This window comes from Lonchura striata, chromosome 1 (genome assembly GCF_046129695.1).
Source record: "Lonchura striata isolate bLonStr1 chromosome 1, bLonStr1.mat, whole genome shotgun sequence".
Classification (NCBI taxonomy): domain Eukaryota; kingdom Metazoa; phylum Chordata; class Aves; order Passeriformes; family Estrildidae; genus Lonchura; species Lonchura striata.
The window spans coordinates 61317391-61333713 of NC_134603.1; the positions used below are offsets into that span (position 1 = coordinate 61317391).

At 34.9% G+C, this 16323-nt stretch overlaps 1 protein-coding gene across 1 annotated transcript in view; it reads left to right on the plus strand.

Moving 5' to 3' along the window:
- LOC110469703 (dynein axonemal heavy chain 5) overlaps positions 1 to 16323 on the plus strand; it is a 148707-nt gene that overhangs the window by 27619 nt on the left and 104765 nt on the right. The window contains exons 26-39 of the mRNA XM_077784814.1: positions 353 to 445; positions 1641 to 1844; positions 3693 to 3773; positions 3857 to 4261; positions 4394 to 4512; positions 5942 to 6078; positions 7124 to 7286; positions 9746 to 9857; positions 10183 to 10311; positions 12307 to 12506; positions 12610 to 12763; positions 15006 to 15272; positions 15470 to 15598; positions 15999 to 16214. Coding sequence (XP_077640940.1) covers positions 353 to 445; positions 1641 to 1844; positions 3693 to 3773; positions 3857 to 4261; positions 4394 to 4512; positions 5942 to 6078; positions 7124 to 7286; positions 9746 to 9857; positions 10183 to 10311; positions 12307 to 12506; positions 12610 to 12763; positions 15006 to 15272; positions 15470 to 15598; positions 15999 to 16214 — 2409 coding nt within the window. The remainder of the gene's footprint in view (positions 1 to 352; positions 446 to 1640; positions 1845 to 3692; positions 3774 to 3856; positions 4262 to 4393; positions 4513 to 5941; positions 6079 to 7123; positions 7287 to 9745; positions 9858 to 10182; positions 10312 to 12306; positions 12507 to 12609; positions 12764 to 15005; positions 15273 to 15469; positions 15599 to 15998; positions 16215 to 16323) is intronic.

Sequence of the window (16323 nt, forward strand, 5' to 3'; positions counted from 1 at the left end):
TCTGGTGTGAACGTGACCATTATTAATAACACATAACAGTGTTTATAACCAATTTAAAGGGAAATAGTACTTTAACTCAGTTATGATCCCCAGTGATTCATGACTGCAGTTCTTCAAGGTCTCTTATGTTCTTGTTTGAAAACCACATAAACTTGGAAGGACTGTAGTAAAACTTTATGGAGTACTCTTTCCCCTTACAAAATGTGTTTTTGGGTGATCCTATGTCATGCTTATTAGAGTATTTTCTTTAAACACAGAGGTACAATTTTTCAACTTTGGTATTGTTTGGATGATCATCCCCTACCCATGTAATATATCTGTGAGCTCAAGGTGAATGTTTTGCTTTTTTCAGAGTGCTGTAAATAAAGCAGTAAATATCATCCTATCAGTAGCCAAAGATATCCCCCTGTGGAAATTTGCTTACTTACATCATAAACAGCAGCAGGTGAGTATTTTATTTTGATTATTTAAAAAAAATTTGGTATTTTGCTTAACATTTCTTAAGATTATATTCTGTACCAAAACTTTGACTCATTGCCTGATGGATCTTCCTGATAAATAAAAGCCTAGTTTTTAATCTCTATGCCAATTAATAAAACATAAGAGTAATAGTTCATAAATCTTATGTTTGGTAGTCTATAATATTAAAATCAAAAGTTGCTTTAAAAAAATCTTTTAAATATACTGTTCAAATATGATGATGATAGTGTAGAACAAGCATTATGTATGAGTACTATCAACTGAATACAAATTATTACCACACTTCCCAGGTGAAAACTCTTAAGTTAAACTGCAAGCCTTCATATGGTGCCTATAGTACTGCAGTTAATACAGTACAAATATTTTAACTGGCATCAAAAGTAGCACTAAAACCTTGGGAAGGTCTGAGGTTTAGATAGAAACTGAAATATGTTGAAGGACAAGAATGCACTTGTACTGGTAATCATGTGCCCTTAATTGTCTCATCTGTGAACAACATATAGATGTGTGTAGATCTGTGCTGATAAGTGTCTTTGTAAAAATATTTTATTTTTTTGATATGACATGAAAAACAGATCAGCTCATTTCAGTGAAAAAACCCACATTCAAGTCCTGCAAATAAATAATAATTAAGTAAAAAAAAAAAAACCAAAAAAACCTAGGAGAAAGTGGACTGAACTCTGTTTTGTTAAGCAGAATGTTAGCTTATTTCCAAGCAGCTAACCCTCCACTGCCTCCAGGACTTTCTATGGCAAAGAATAGGTATAGATTCTTGGCCATGTGGCCAGGATTGGTATAGATTGTAATTCTCTACTAAAGAAGGTAGAAAGACTTAAGCAGATGTGTAGGAGGAGAAAGCAGCACAATTGTAGTTGTATATGGTGCATATTTGACTGATCTAATTCAGAGATGATTAATACTAAACTCTGCATGACAATTTTTTATAAAATCAGCTTTAACACTAGAACTATAGCTCTGTAAAAATCCAAGCTGAGAACAGGGAGTCTCCCTGTGGATGTTTCTTTGCATATTCTGTCTGGTCTTAGAAGTTATTATTACTTATTATCTGAACATCATTGCATATTCTGTAGTTTAAAAATGAAAAATAAAACCTTAACAACTAGTGGACATATTTTTTTTTCTTGTTTAATTTATACCAGGATGAACAAGCTGTTGCTTTAGAGTTAGGTGATGAGAGCAAACTGTCCAGTATGGTGGCACTGAAGCCTTTAGACAAACAGATCATCGAACATAAGGATGTAAACAAAGTGGTGATCCAACTAAATACAATTATTTTGTCTCTTAAAACTGAAGCACTGGCTCTTCTGAAGACCTTTTCTGAATTTTCGGACATCTGGAACAAGGTTAACTGCATGCTTAATATAATACGTTGCTGTGTTGTAATATCTAAATATATTAAAAAAAATTAAAAAGGTTATTGCATGCCTAAGGAGTCTCTGCTCAGTAGGAAGCATTGGTTTTATTCATAATTCCTGTCTGCTCTTGTGTTGACCAGAACTTGCAAATCTTTGCCAATTAAAGCATCTAAGAAAGCAAGCAGAAGAACACAAAAATATTTTGGAGCATAAACAAGATTATGCTTTCATATGTTTATCCATCTTTCTCACAGCATCTTGTCTGCATGTGTTATGGAAAAGACTAGTTGAGCAGAAATCTCTTAGAAATCGGAGACTACAAAGGCTATTCCTGAATATTAAACTGACCAGTTCTTCTCAAGCAACCACTGCTGAAAGATATTTTTCTATTTTCACACACACACACACACACACACACACACACACACACACACACACACAAGATAATCTATATCTAGGAAATCTTTCAGCAATGAAGATTTGAAAGCTGAAGTGAATCTGGACTGATGTAGTTATCTTCATTAGGAAGTGGCTCCAGTCATATAAATGGTAAAGCTCTGAGAAGTGATGTGTCAGGAGATTCATCATGAAATAAAACCTTGTGTACATTCTGACTAGTGAAATTCAGCTCTGTAAATGGACAACAACTGGTCTTACCTATCAAAGGTGCTTTAGGAAGGCCAAGAAATAAGCAATCAAAACAGGAGTAATCTTATCTTTGCTCACTATTTTTAACTTCTCCTTCCTAAATCAATCCTTAAGTGACCCCATTCTCACAGCTGACTCTTCTGACTTGGTTGAGACAGGGCATTTTCACCTCTTTGTGGCTTCTGAAGTCCCAAAGCTTAATGCTTAGTTTAGTTGAGATGCTGTTTGATCTAACTACATGTTGGTAGCATTCCATTTCACCCAAAATGCACAATCAGATTGGGTAATGCAGTAGAATGAGGTTTCTTTTTTACTAAAATATTCTAAAATAGTCAATTAACCTGCTTCCTTAACTTAAAATTCCTCAGAAGTTGTCACCGTTCCCCCCACCTTTACAATCTCAGTTGGACCATTGGGAACTGTTGCTGGTAACTCATTACTGGCCAGAGAGGTGCAAACAGATTCTCAGGGATCTCACAGTGCAGACTGCAGGGGAATGTCCCTGAGAGGGGTGAAGGTCATCTGTTTGTAATTGAACTGAGAATCTTGCACATTTGTTGAGCTGGTGACACTGATTTCTAATCTCTGCAAAGGTTTCCAGCAGTATGTTTCCTTATGAAAAGGAAGGATGCTCAATGCTCTATTGCCTATAAACAATCCTCAACAAGCCCTCTTTCCCCTTAGATCCATCCTTCCCTGCCAAACTGTTTTCTTCAAATGGCCAAGAGACTGTCTGCACCTAGAAACTGCATTTTAAAGAGGCTGTTTCAGGAAGAGTGAAGAAGATGGAGTGCAATTCCTCCCATTAAATACCTGTTATAGGATGTGAACTGCTTTCATGGGATTGCAGACAGAAGGAGGACTAGGAAGGAAATATTTCCCCCAAAATTTTATCAGCTACATTATAAATTTTGTAGTAACATTTGGATGGAAAAGGGATATCCTGACCTGTGTCAGTTTTTGAGTTACAGATTTCAAGTTATTTAAAGAGTATTATATGAAAAATAAGAGTCAGGAAAGGCAGTTCAAGTAAAATAATTTGTGCTTGTACTAATGAATGCTTATCTCTCAAGTCCTTTTAGAGAGGGAACATTTTATGTTTGTACAATACATCAGGCAGCTGGGCATCCTGTAGGTTATTATAATACCAATGCTAAATATTAATTAAAATAAACTTCTTTTAAGTAGGATCCAGAAGAAAAAGTGAAAGAATTTATTGATAGTAAACTAACGATGGCTGAATTCCAATCTCAAATCAGATACTTTTCTGTAAGTATTATATCTTTAATAAAAATTAACTGTTCAGATAAATTTTAGTGAAATTAAATGCTGAACACTTGTATTTTTCTTAGCAATTAGAGATGCAAATCAGAGAACTGCCCAATCATTATGCACTGCAATCAGTGGAAGTTGCAACAGAGTCATTGAAAATAGCTTTAATTCAGGAATGCCACTCAGGACAAAGAACATTTGGATTAGCTTTAAATAAAAAGTCTGCCACAGTGGTGGGTGAAATTTATTCATTCATTGAAAATGTTAGCAAGAGGTTAAGTAGACCTATTCATGACCTTGATGATGTACGGGAAGCAATGGAAGCACTGAAGGAGATCCGAGAGAATGAAATTAAAATTGACACGACAGTTGGACATATAGAAGAATCTTATTCTGTGCTTCATAAATACAACCTGCTCTTTCAAGATGAAAATACAGAAAGAGGTGATGGATTGGCCTATGCCTGGAAGAACCTAAACACACAGGTATTGTAATTATGTTATTTCTCAAATAATTATTACCAGCTCTCTTAATATTGAAATGATAGAACAAACCTATTTACCTAATTTTTTTTTTTGTTCTTTTGTGCCTGTTTTTTTCTCTTTGTCTGCATATAGGCACAACAGGTTGAGGACTTGCTGCTGAAGGTACAGTCAGACATGAAAACAGATTTCCTGAGAGATGTTCAAAACTTCCAAATTGATACTGCAGTGTTTTATAAAGAATATGATGAAAAGTAGGTAACCTGTGTTGCAATATAATTGTGTTTCATTAGTGATTGTTTCAAAATAAAGTATCTAAATGGCTTCAGAAAATAAACACAGCACAGCATCACTGTATATATTACACCTGAAAAAAGGCCTAATTTCAGATTTATATAAGGTGGGCATACAGTTTTATTGTCAAAGATTCATTCCTGTAATTTCAGTACTGGAGTCAGTGATATTCCATAAGAGTTAATAGGTTGTGGGGAAAAAAAATATTCTCAATCCAGATTAAAATGCAATTTTTTTTTTGAGTATTAATTCAATAAAGTGCTTTGGGGGATATTTCACTGCAAGTATTAAAGCAGTGTCTTGGATGTGACTGGAGATACCACTTCTAGGTATTTCTAAATTCACTGTCTCGCTCAACCTTACTTTTAAACTTATGTTATCACTTTTGAAGATGTAAATTGTGGTTCATTGGATGCTCCTACTGTAGCAACAAGGAAAGAAAGAAAGACAGGATTTGGCTTCACCCATTATGGCCCTAGGACAATATCTGACCTTTGAGGGCTTCCCTCTTCCTTTGGTGACCTCAGAGCAGCCTGGTTCCCTTTTGGACTCTGTCTCATCCTGGTTACCTTCCTTAGACTCTGCTTTACTGACTTACCTTCCCTGCTTGACCTTGGTCCCGTCTAATTATTGTGGGCTTGTCTGAAGACCTGGACTATCATTGGAACCTGATTACCACCCCGAGGACCCTGCTCTTCCTGCTCAGGTTCCGTGGGATCTTGCCTTGGCTGCCTTTGCTGACTGTGTTTCTGCTTTCATCTCCTGGTCCCATTTCCCTTGCCAAAAAGCCAGCCTGCTCTGCTTTCTGCCCATCTGCCTGAATTTCTTTCTAGAAATAACCAGGGCACAACAGAGGATGACAGAGTTCTCATCCCAAAACATTATGATAGAGCCAAGAAGTTCTCCCAGGTGTGAGAACTGGGAATTGCACGCAGTCCTACGGCTGAGATGTGCTCATTAGGCAAAATGGTATTTTTTCTCATATTTTTATGATTACTTAATTGTGGTTCTCGTGCCAACTGTGCAGTTTTCACTCCTGATTTATATATCTGCTATCTTTTCCTTTTTAAAATAGAAATGAAAATAATTATTAAAATTTATTTTACAGAAGAAAAAAGAAATAACAAAGATAAACATTTGCAGATCTTTAGATGTTTGTAAGATTTTTTTTTATTAGAAAAGAAATTGGGCTTTCTTCAAGGACTGCTGAATATGTAATCTTGGTACACTGAATATGTGCTACATTTTTTCTTTTAGTGTTGTGAAAATTCACAGAAAAAAAATGTAAAAAAATATTACATAATGTTCAGAAAGTATGGTTTGGGTTCTTTTGAGCTCATTTGTAAAACATGTATGGTTGACAATTTGAATTTGTTTTGGTTTTTACAGGGGCCCAAGCGAGGACAATATTCCTCCACATGAAGCAAGTGACAGATTACATATCTTTCAAGCTAAATTTGATGAACTGTGGAAGAAGTGTCTCTCTCTTTCTGGTGGGGAAGAATTATTTGGTCTTCCCATCACAGGTAGTTTCTCAGGGGATAAGGATAGGCTGTTTCTAGGCTATTAAATTTTTCTTGTGATTCCTTCTAAATGCATGAAAATTTAGAAAAATTGCAGAAAAATTCCTTGCAGAAGAATCTTGTAGTAAATTATTATAGTCTTTCCTATGAAAAGTAGCTGGATGAAACTGGCCCTAGATGTGCATATACATAAACATCAGGTGGAAAAATACTGCACTGCTCTGTGTGTCTCAGGGTCCAGATGCTTAGCTCTCTTGCTTTTTCTGTTCAGAGCTAAGCACATCTTGTGCCAGTATTCTGTCCTGTACAAATTTGGGAAATGTGTTGCCAAAGTACTTAAATTGTCCCTGCTCCAGTTGCATAATGAATTCCCTTGGGCTATGCGGCTGAGCTGTAATGTCCTTATGCCTCCTAGTCAGACACAGTTCCTTTGGAAGACTGTGGTGTGAACTGCAGCAGAATGTATGATAAGCACTTTAATTTATGCATACTAAATTGAGTATATTTTCCTGTCTAAGGACATATGCAGTAATCCAAATATATTTTGCTGGGAATTCCAAAAGATATGAGAGAAAGTAAACAAACCATTTATGTTAAGGATGTCCATTTTAAACACTTTTATTCTCTAATATATTCTATATATATAATTTGTAAGCATACCCATCATCCCCAAACTTTGCCTCTTAAGTAAATGGTTTAAATTGACATAGGGGATATTTTAGTTCTTGTCTAAAATTATATTGTATTTCATTGCCATTTCATCTACTTTTCAACATTGTCTCCTTCAATTATGAGATGACATCTACTGCTACAGAAGAATATTAATTTAAAAAAATCAGCAATCTAAACAATTACTGTGCAGCAAAATCTGTTGTTCTTACATAGTAAGTGAAAAAGTTTGTCTTCCTAGACACTATCTAGAAAACTGCAAGTCTGATTTCATTCATTTATTAAATAACATTGCTAGAAATGCATTGAATCTTATGTTCATGTTGACATGACTACCTAATTAACACACACAAATTTCCAATTTTAAAATTTGAAACAGAGTATCCTGAGCTTCACAGAATTAAACGTGAACTTTCGTTGCTTCAGAAACTTTACAGTCTTTATGATACAGTTACTTCTAGTATTGACAGATACAATGAAATGCTTTGGAATGATTTAAATATTGAAAACCTTAACAGTGAGCTTCTGGATTTTCAAAGCAAGTAAGTTATTTTTTGTTGAAGTACATGCAATTTTTATTTTTAACTCTGTTTATTAATTAGCCTGTGAAAAATTCTCCAAGGGGCTGAATAATGTTGATCCTTCTCATGCTCAGTGTTGGGCACAACTGCACTGTGGTGCAATATGCAGCTGGTTTGTGAGTCACTTGAGGCTTGTTGGGGTATATTGACACGGTAGGCTGTAGCTTATTCAATAAACAAGGTGCACAAACCTGTATCAAGGTGGTTGTACATATAAATAACTTTCAAAGCTGATCTTATACAGTGCCTTCTCAATGATTTAGTGTACAGCTAATTAATTGTTAGTCCATGATATTAGATGGAATTTTGAACCTACTGTTTACTTCTGCACATTTGTCTAAATTGTAATTGTTATTTCAAGAAGGGTAAATAGCCACACAAAATTCTGAGTTTGAAGCAATGTTTTCAACAAAAATTGACTGAACTGTCTTTTAGTCATTATTTTGAAAAAAAAAAAAAAAAACCAAACAAACCAATAACTCAACCTCTTTTTAAAAAAATAAGAATAGTAAAACTGAATGTATGTGAAATACATATACTTCTGTATTTGGACAATGCAAGTATTCATCTCATTTCGGTAGAATTCTGGAATCTGCATAATACTTTTTTCTGTAGTTAATTATATTTTACAGGCTGTAGGAATTTTTATGCTTCTTTCTTCAGAAACCTGAAGGAAGCCATTGCACAGCAATAATTTTCATGGATGTATTTCACTTTGAACTTCTTGTGTGACATTTTTGTATTTCTTTTCAAGTATTTGCTGTATTTGGAGCAGTATGACTACCAGTAGGCAATAAATGCCTTTTTTTTTTTTTTTTTTTTGGTAATAAAAGTCTAATTAAATACTATCCCCTTTTGGCAGTTTGCTAGCATTATTGCATCAAGCTGTTCTCTTTAAAGGCAGAGAAACTGAAACAACATACCGGGGATACTCACAGAAATAGCTAAGGTGGTATGCTGTGTTATGAAAGGAGGAATGCTGGAAGTGTAATTACTGCTTTAGATTGATTGTAAAGATATGCATAGTTCTTTAATGTAATTTTGTTTGCTACCTTTTAAAAATAGTAGTATAATAGACAACTTATAATCATGAAAAGAAAAGTAAAAAAATAACTGTTGGTTTAAATAAATCCAATTAGAAAGAAATAAGGAGAAATATTTAGAGAACATTATGAAAGTTTATAATAACAGCTGGAGAGAAGTTTCCGTTTATATTTTACTGTGATACACTGCAATTAGAATCCAGTAAATTTAGGACAGAAATGTAAACCTGATCCATTAAGTAGTTTTTTAACATAATGTGCAACGCATGTAACTTGCTTTTAGAAGATAGTATTGAGACTAAGACAAAGGAAAAAGTTATTTGCATTTTTTTTTAAATTGCCATTTTCACTACCAAGGTGAGCAATCCCATTTCCAATAGCCATCCCTAGAAAAGTTTATGTTACGTGCTAAGCCTCTGTATAGAAGTAGCCAGGAACTGTACCTTAAAGCTTTCTTGATAAAGGCAGAGTATAAATTTTCCATTCTACAGTGCTTTTCTCCAGCATATTTAATGCTATCTACTGTTAGATTCAAGATGACAGACTATAGCAGTTATTGTAGTGCCATGACAGTATGCATATGTTCATCTGTCTCTTACCAGCAAGCAGTGAAGAATTTGCACATGTTCCAGCATTGTGTGACAGATCTGTCTGATTTTGAACTGTGAAAAATTGAGAATATTTTTGAAGGAATTTGTCATTATGGGCAGGTTTTATGCGGGTTTAGTTTCTGGAATTGAGCTGTAAGAGAACTACTGTTAGTCTTTGGTCCATAGCTTTGGCAGATGAAAATTGGCATGACTGATGTAGAAGTGAGAGGAGCTGTTACTATTCACAGTACAAGAGGTTCTTCATTTTAAATTTGTTTTCATCTTAAATTGTGCATAAAGGAAAATTTTGCTTTGAATGTCTTTCATGCAAACCAGGTATGAATTAAGATTTATTTGATTCAAATGGAAGTTTTTTCTCTTTGCAAACAGAATAGTTTTAGTTTAGGATATACTTTATTTGTTGTTTAATTATTTATATGTTGTTTAATCATGTTACCTCTTTTACAAGATGAGGTGCATTTTCAAATTTTACTAAAACAGTGACACTGCAATAACTTAATTCAGGTATTTGTTTGCACATAAAATTAACTTCCTTTAATTCAAACTGGAATAGAAACTAAACCATTCTAGTGTAATTTGTGCTTTTGTGTCTTTTGTAGTGTTTCATGCCTGCAGTCACAAATAACTAGCTATATATAATATTTGCAGCTTGCAGCTGGATTTTTATTTGCAGTCTACTGGTCAACTCATTGAAAAATGACAATATTAAGTTGTGGATGATGATTATTAAGAATAAAATATTTCTTTCTTTTTGTGTTTTTTAAAGAATCCGAAAGTTACCAAAAGCATTGAAGGAATGGCAAGCTTTTCAAGACCTAAAAAAAAAAATTGATGACTTCACTGAAAGTTGTCCTTTACTTGAAATGATGAAGAATAAGGTATGTTTGGCACAATAATTTGGAAATAAGAGTCACTTGAGAAACTCTATAGAAGGCCATGTTATATGACTACAGGATGCTTTCCATAATTCTTTTTTATAGATAAATGCAGTTGTATTTATAGCAAAAAATCTAGTTGGGCTTCATTATAGAAAAGTAGAACAAAAGACTTTGTAATGTGATTAGAATAACTACTAATGCTTTCAGTGGAATGGAACTCAAGACTCTTCTATTTGTCTAACAGATGCAGTGCAAAAGTATTTAATCATTCTAAACCTAAAATTAATATAATTTTTAAAAACCCCATCCCTATGGACTTTTCTAGGCAATGTTGTCAAGACACTGGGAAAAAATTGCACAAGTAACTGGGCATCACTTTGATGTTGACTCTGAAAATTTCACTTTAAAAAATGTAATGGATGCCCCTTTATTAAAACATAAAGAAGATATTGAGGTATATGTACTTTTCTGTTTTGTTTTGGTTGGTTGGGTTTTTTTGTTTTTTTTTTTGGTAATTATTAACTTGTGATCTGGTGCTTTGAAATCCTGTTTCTAGTCAGCTTTGTAACATTAAATATTTAGTTTAGTTGAAGAAGTCCTTTGAAAATGTGGAGTTTGGTAGTTGGTGTTGGCACTGATGGTTAGTTTATTTCCCTTTTATTCTGGAGAATTAAATATGTAGATGTATTACACTAATCCTTCTATAGAAGGACTTCTATTGTTTTAAGAGTAGTGGGATTCTGTCATGTTTCTGATTTAGGGTCTGCCTACTTATATATTTTTTTCTTCCCTTTAAATACCTAGCCAGAGAAAAAAAAACAGTTGATGTAAAACTGATCCTGTTAAGTGCTAAAAGTCCTTGGAACACAGTAGAAGTGGAGGATATGGGATTAAAGAAGAATGAAGTTGTTTAGTATTGCAAAAGTGACCCTTCATGTGGGAATCCAGGGCTTCCCTCTGGCTGCCCTGGAAGGCCTGGGACCCTGGCAGGGAACCCCCCTGTACAGAGCCCCGAGAGACACTGTCTCTGATCTCTGTCCATGGAAAAGAGTTTTCAGTCTTAGAGGATGAATTACAAGCTCTGAGTGTTTGATATGAGTAATAATTAAGTGTGGCATGGTGCAAAAGTAAAATTTTAGGATTCTAGATTAGGGATCCAAAGGGGACAAGATGGAGGAAATTTGGTGTGTCTTGCCTTTTTCTCCTTCTTCATGCCCTCCATGTTTCACTGTGGTGTTGGCATTTTTCTATTGGTTTAGGCTGGGGACACACTGTTCAATGTAGATAATAGATATTGGCACATTATTGTAAATACAGCATACATAATTTCTGGTATATAATGTTTGTAACATCCCACTGAGGGGCAGAGCCCCAACGCTGCCCTGCAGGACAGACCTGCGGCAGGGCAGCAGAACGTGTTAGAGAAGCAAGAATAAACAACCTTGAAAACCAGCACAGACGAATTATGGCTTCTTCTTTGGCAACGGGGCTGAAGGACAGAGATTTTCTACAATCTCGGGATCATCAATACCACAGATTCCAACACCTTCACAAGAGCATGGATAGATGGGAAGGCATATGGAGCATGCACAAGCTGTAAAGCCATTGTCTCCTCTGTTCTGGGGACAGAAGTTATCTAGCAAGTGCCTTAGCTTCATGCTTGTTAGCTTTCCCAAGAACAAATCATAGCTAAAACTAAAGAAGTAAAACACCAACAGTTTTTAACTTCAGTTCCATGGTCACTCAGCAAAATCTATATTATTTCCAGAGTAGTGACCTCTTTTGTCTTGTTCCACAAATAAGCATTTTTAAAGCAAAACCATGAAATAAAACTTCTTCTCTACCCAATGCCCAGACAAGAATTTCAGCCTTTTGAAAGATTTGGAGTTCCACCTTACACTTCAGGAAACACTTTAAACCTGTGATAGAATCCAGTGTACTACTGAACCGGAATTTGGGATCTAGTCTTGAGTATTTGATCCTTTTCTCTCTGATTCAACAACCAGGTTTATGACAGTCCTGTCCTCACTGTCTTCAAGAAGTAGCAGATAGGCACATTGTCAGTCTACACGGTTCTCAGAATATTTATTGGTTTTGATTGGCAGTGTTTATTTTCTTTAAACCCCTCTGTCAGTTTATTTGATTTCAAATATTAATACACGCAGAGAGACAAATTCTTCCTGCACATTCACTGATTCAGTGAATTTTGTGTGTGTAAGATGCTAGTAGTAGTGAAGATGGATATAGCCCATTAGATGTACCTGTTACAAGTAGTACTAGAATATAATCTTATTTAAAATAGAATAACTTTGAGGTGTTTCAATGTTTATTTTCATTAGCCTGAATTTACACTGAGATCTGGATTAAGCCAATACATTTTAATAGTCTTTATAAGTGTGCTTTATAATAGCCTTAGATGAATGTAATTTACTATTTTAATTTTACGCAGGATATCTGCATCAGTGCTATCAAAGAAAAGGATATTGAAGCAAAACTGAAGCATGTCATCAGTGAATGGAGTACTCATACTTTCAGTTTCAGCCAATTCAAAGCTCGAGGAGAACTACTTCTGAAGGGATCAGATACATCAGAGAAAATAGCTTTGGTGGAAGATAGCCTCATAATGCTGGGATCACTGATGAGCAACCGGTAGAAAACTAAATAAATGCACATATTGTATAAATCTAGTCAACCCCCAGAGTAAGCAATGATCATCTTAGGTTCTTCTTCCCTTTAATTCATATTCATGCAGGTATAATGCACCGTTTAAGTCCACTATACAACAATGGGTTCAGAAGCTGACTAGTACTGCAGAGATAATTGAAAACTGGATTACTGTACAGAACCTCTGGATTTACCTTGAAGCTGTGTTTGTTGGTGGTGACATTGCCAAACAACTACCTCAGGTATATTTATATATGATAATAATACATTGTACCAGGAGATTAGCCACATCACAGAGTTTATTTGCTAGTGCATATAACTCATATAAGATTTCTGGGCAGTTCAGGAGAAGCTTTGCCAAACTAGGATCTATCTGGTTAAATTGCTTAGAAATTGGTGAAACCTAAAGGAACACAATTATTTGTTATTCAAATTTAAATGTTCCTGTCAGCATGCAATATTAGTCAATCACTAAAGGGCTCAAAACTATTTAATGGCACAAAACTGATTTATCATTTTTGCCATATGTACAAATATCCCTTTCTTCCTGTGTGCACATGTTGATAGGCTATAAGCTGTAATAGAAGAATGATAGATTTTGTATTTGATTTCTGTACTTGCTAGGACTCAGTTTAATGAAGTTCCACAGAGAGATGCTGCCAGGCTTGGGAGCTGTACATGTGCTAATCTGTGTGAACCATTGCAACCTCTTCAAAAGGCAGTGATGACCTTCCAAGGTAGCAGCTGCACAAGAGCTTAGGAGCGATCTGAACAGGAGAGAAATAGCACAAAAAAAAAAAATCATTATTTTTGTTGTGTCTCCTAATGAGGGGTTTTCATACAGTTCTAACAGACCACAGTTCAGTTGTGCTGGATCAAACGGTGCAATTAAACAAATCCGTTATTATTGGGAAATTGTTAAATAATAATTTATTTCAGGATACATATTTTATAATTAAGGCTTACAATATCGCAAATTAAGATTAATTTTGTAAGCTAAACAAAGCTTTCTCAATTGTTGTTTAAACAACAATTGCTTTTTTTTTGTTCATGAGATGAATTTATGTTGTTAGGGCTTATCCGAGAATCAATAAGCAGCTTGTGTAAATGAACAAATGCTACTAAAGCTACTTCTTCCAAGGATGATAGATACATGAACCAATATTCTGGAAAAAAACAAATGTAGTGACTGTCTTTGATGAAGGAGGAGAAGGAACAGCTTGGTGGAGGAGTAATGAGGAGTGGGTTTAATTGCAATTTCTGGATGAATACTGCAACAAGTAACTGTTAGCATCTGGAAATTAACAAGAAGATGAATAATGTTCAGTCAATGTGAATTTGTTAGAAGCAAAACATGTTGAAGAGATCTAATTTATTTTTAGGGTGGGCAACAAGCTTTGTGGATAGAGGAAAAACAGTAGTTGCTATTATTTTGATAGGTTTTTGCCATTGTCTCTGATAGTACTACTAAAAAAGATAATTTGAGTTTCCTGGTGTGCAAAATGAGTGGGATGCATAAACACCAATAACCAATAACTAAAATATTGTATCTGGTTTTGGCCAAAGAAACACACTGACAAATTTGAGAGAGCACAGAAGAGGGTGGCAATAATAAGGAACTATTCAGGAAGGATGAGGGACAAGAAAGGGTTCAACAAACTAGACTTGTTTGACTTGAAGAAAAGGAAAAACTGAAGTGCAGACATGATAAGTTTTTTAAAATATAAAGGCTGTTCTCAACAGGAAGGAAAAAACCTTGTTTCGTTATCTGATTTAGCTTAGGTATTAGAAGAGAATCACAAGGATCAAAAATTTCCTAGAGAGGCTTCTAAATCTCCATCTTTGAACATCACTAAACACAAGACAGAGAGGTATTTTGGGTATGATCCTGCCTTGTGACAGACAAATTGCTTTGGATCTTCTTTTGAGATCTCTTCTAGGTCTCAGATAATTTCTGCTTCCATTAACATTTCATTGGTTGTAGATGAAGAAAGAGTTTTTAATGTCAATACACCCAGTGTATAAAAATATTTATTTTTCAGCTTCCAGTTTGAGAATTTGTTTCCACCTACAACACTTCCAATGTACAAGTGGGGCAGCTTCAGATTGTGCAACTGGTTTTGTTCATCAAGTGCTGCTACCAACAGATTACATGACATTGTGTATTGCTGTTAGGAAGGCTATAATTTCTGAGAAATGTGCTTTTTGCGTTTCCTCATGTGTGTTTGAATACTTTTATGTGGAAAATTTTGGTGCCCAACGTGAAGTAAGACATTTGCAGAGCTATTCCTATTGTACTCTTTTTCTTGCAATTTGAACTCTGGTCAATAATAAGCATACCTATAAATATTCATACATAAGTCTTCCAAAGAAGACTTTAACAGCAAGGGAGATATTAAACTGTTACTTTGTCTGATAGAATTATTTAATTTTTAGAATATGACAGACATGAGGAAAAGCTAATGCATTTATCATGTACTTCAGGAAGCCAGAAGATTTCAGAATATTGATAAATCATGGCAAAGAATTATGCAGAGAGCCCATGAAACATCAAACATTGTGCAGTGCTGTGTTGGAGATGAGACTTTGGCACAGCTGCTACCACATTTGCTGGAACAGTTGGAAATCTGTCAGAAATCACTGACTGGCTATTTGGAAAAAAAGCGGTTAATATTTCCAAGATTTTTTTTTGTATCTGACCCTGCTCTTCTGGAAATCCTTGGTCAAGCATCTGATTCCCACACTATTCAGGTACAAGTAATAAAGCAATAGTGTTCTTATGGTCTATATCACTAAGTGAAGACTGTGGTGGATTTTGTAGTTTATTTGAGAGAATTTATTTCACTTATGGAAAGATTTACAGACTATTCTAATACAGTATTTAAAGACAAAGTAAGAATGCCATATGAGGACAGTTTATGGAAGCTTTTCTTCTGATTCTATTGTAGGCACATTTATTAAGTTTGTTTGACAATGTTAACCGAGTGGGATTTCACGAAAAAAACTACGACCAGATTTTATTGTTTGAATCTCAAGAAGGCGAAAAGGTCAATATTATTGAACCAGTTTTAGCTCAGGTAATGAAAGAATATATTACAGTTTTTCAAGACTTGATTTAAAGTAGATTTATGTTTTAGAGGCCAACAGTATTGCATCATGCTATTATTTTACTAGCTGAATGAAAACCTCCCAATGTGAACAGCAAGAGCAAAGAGTAGCAGGGACAGAACATTTGTGTCAGTTTGTAACGATTGCTTTACCTGTTTTCTCAGCAGTACTGCTGTGAAGTGCCAAATCCATCACATATCTCTAAAAGGGCAGTGGAGCAGAAAGAGGAAAGGAATCTGCTAAAGATTAGAGAATAACAAATACAGAAATGGGAGTATGAAGGACTGGGAAAACAGTCACGTAGAGCTCTTGCTTCTTGTGAATTATTCATAAAATAATTCTCTGAAAGTACTTTCTTGTTTATTTCAGGGCAATGTGGAATTCTGGTTAGGTCAGCTGCTGGATGGGATTAGGAAAACAATCCACACCATTATTAGACAGGCGTCAATGGCCATTAACGATTCAGAATTTAAGATGTATGACTTTCAGGCAATGTTTCCTGCACAAATAGGGCTTCTGGGAATTCAAATTATCTGGACCAGAGACGCAGAGAAGGCACTGAACAGCACCAAAACAGACAAAAAGGTAGTATTTAATGAGTCTTTGGGGATTTATTAAAAGCATTGTTTGTAACAGTACATATTGTGAAAAGTTAAAAGTAGCATGTAGAGAAAAGCACAAAGGACTAGTTAAT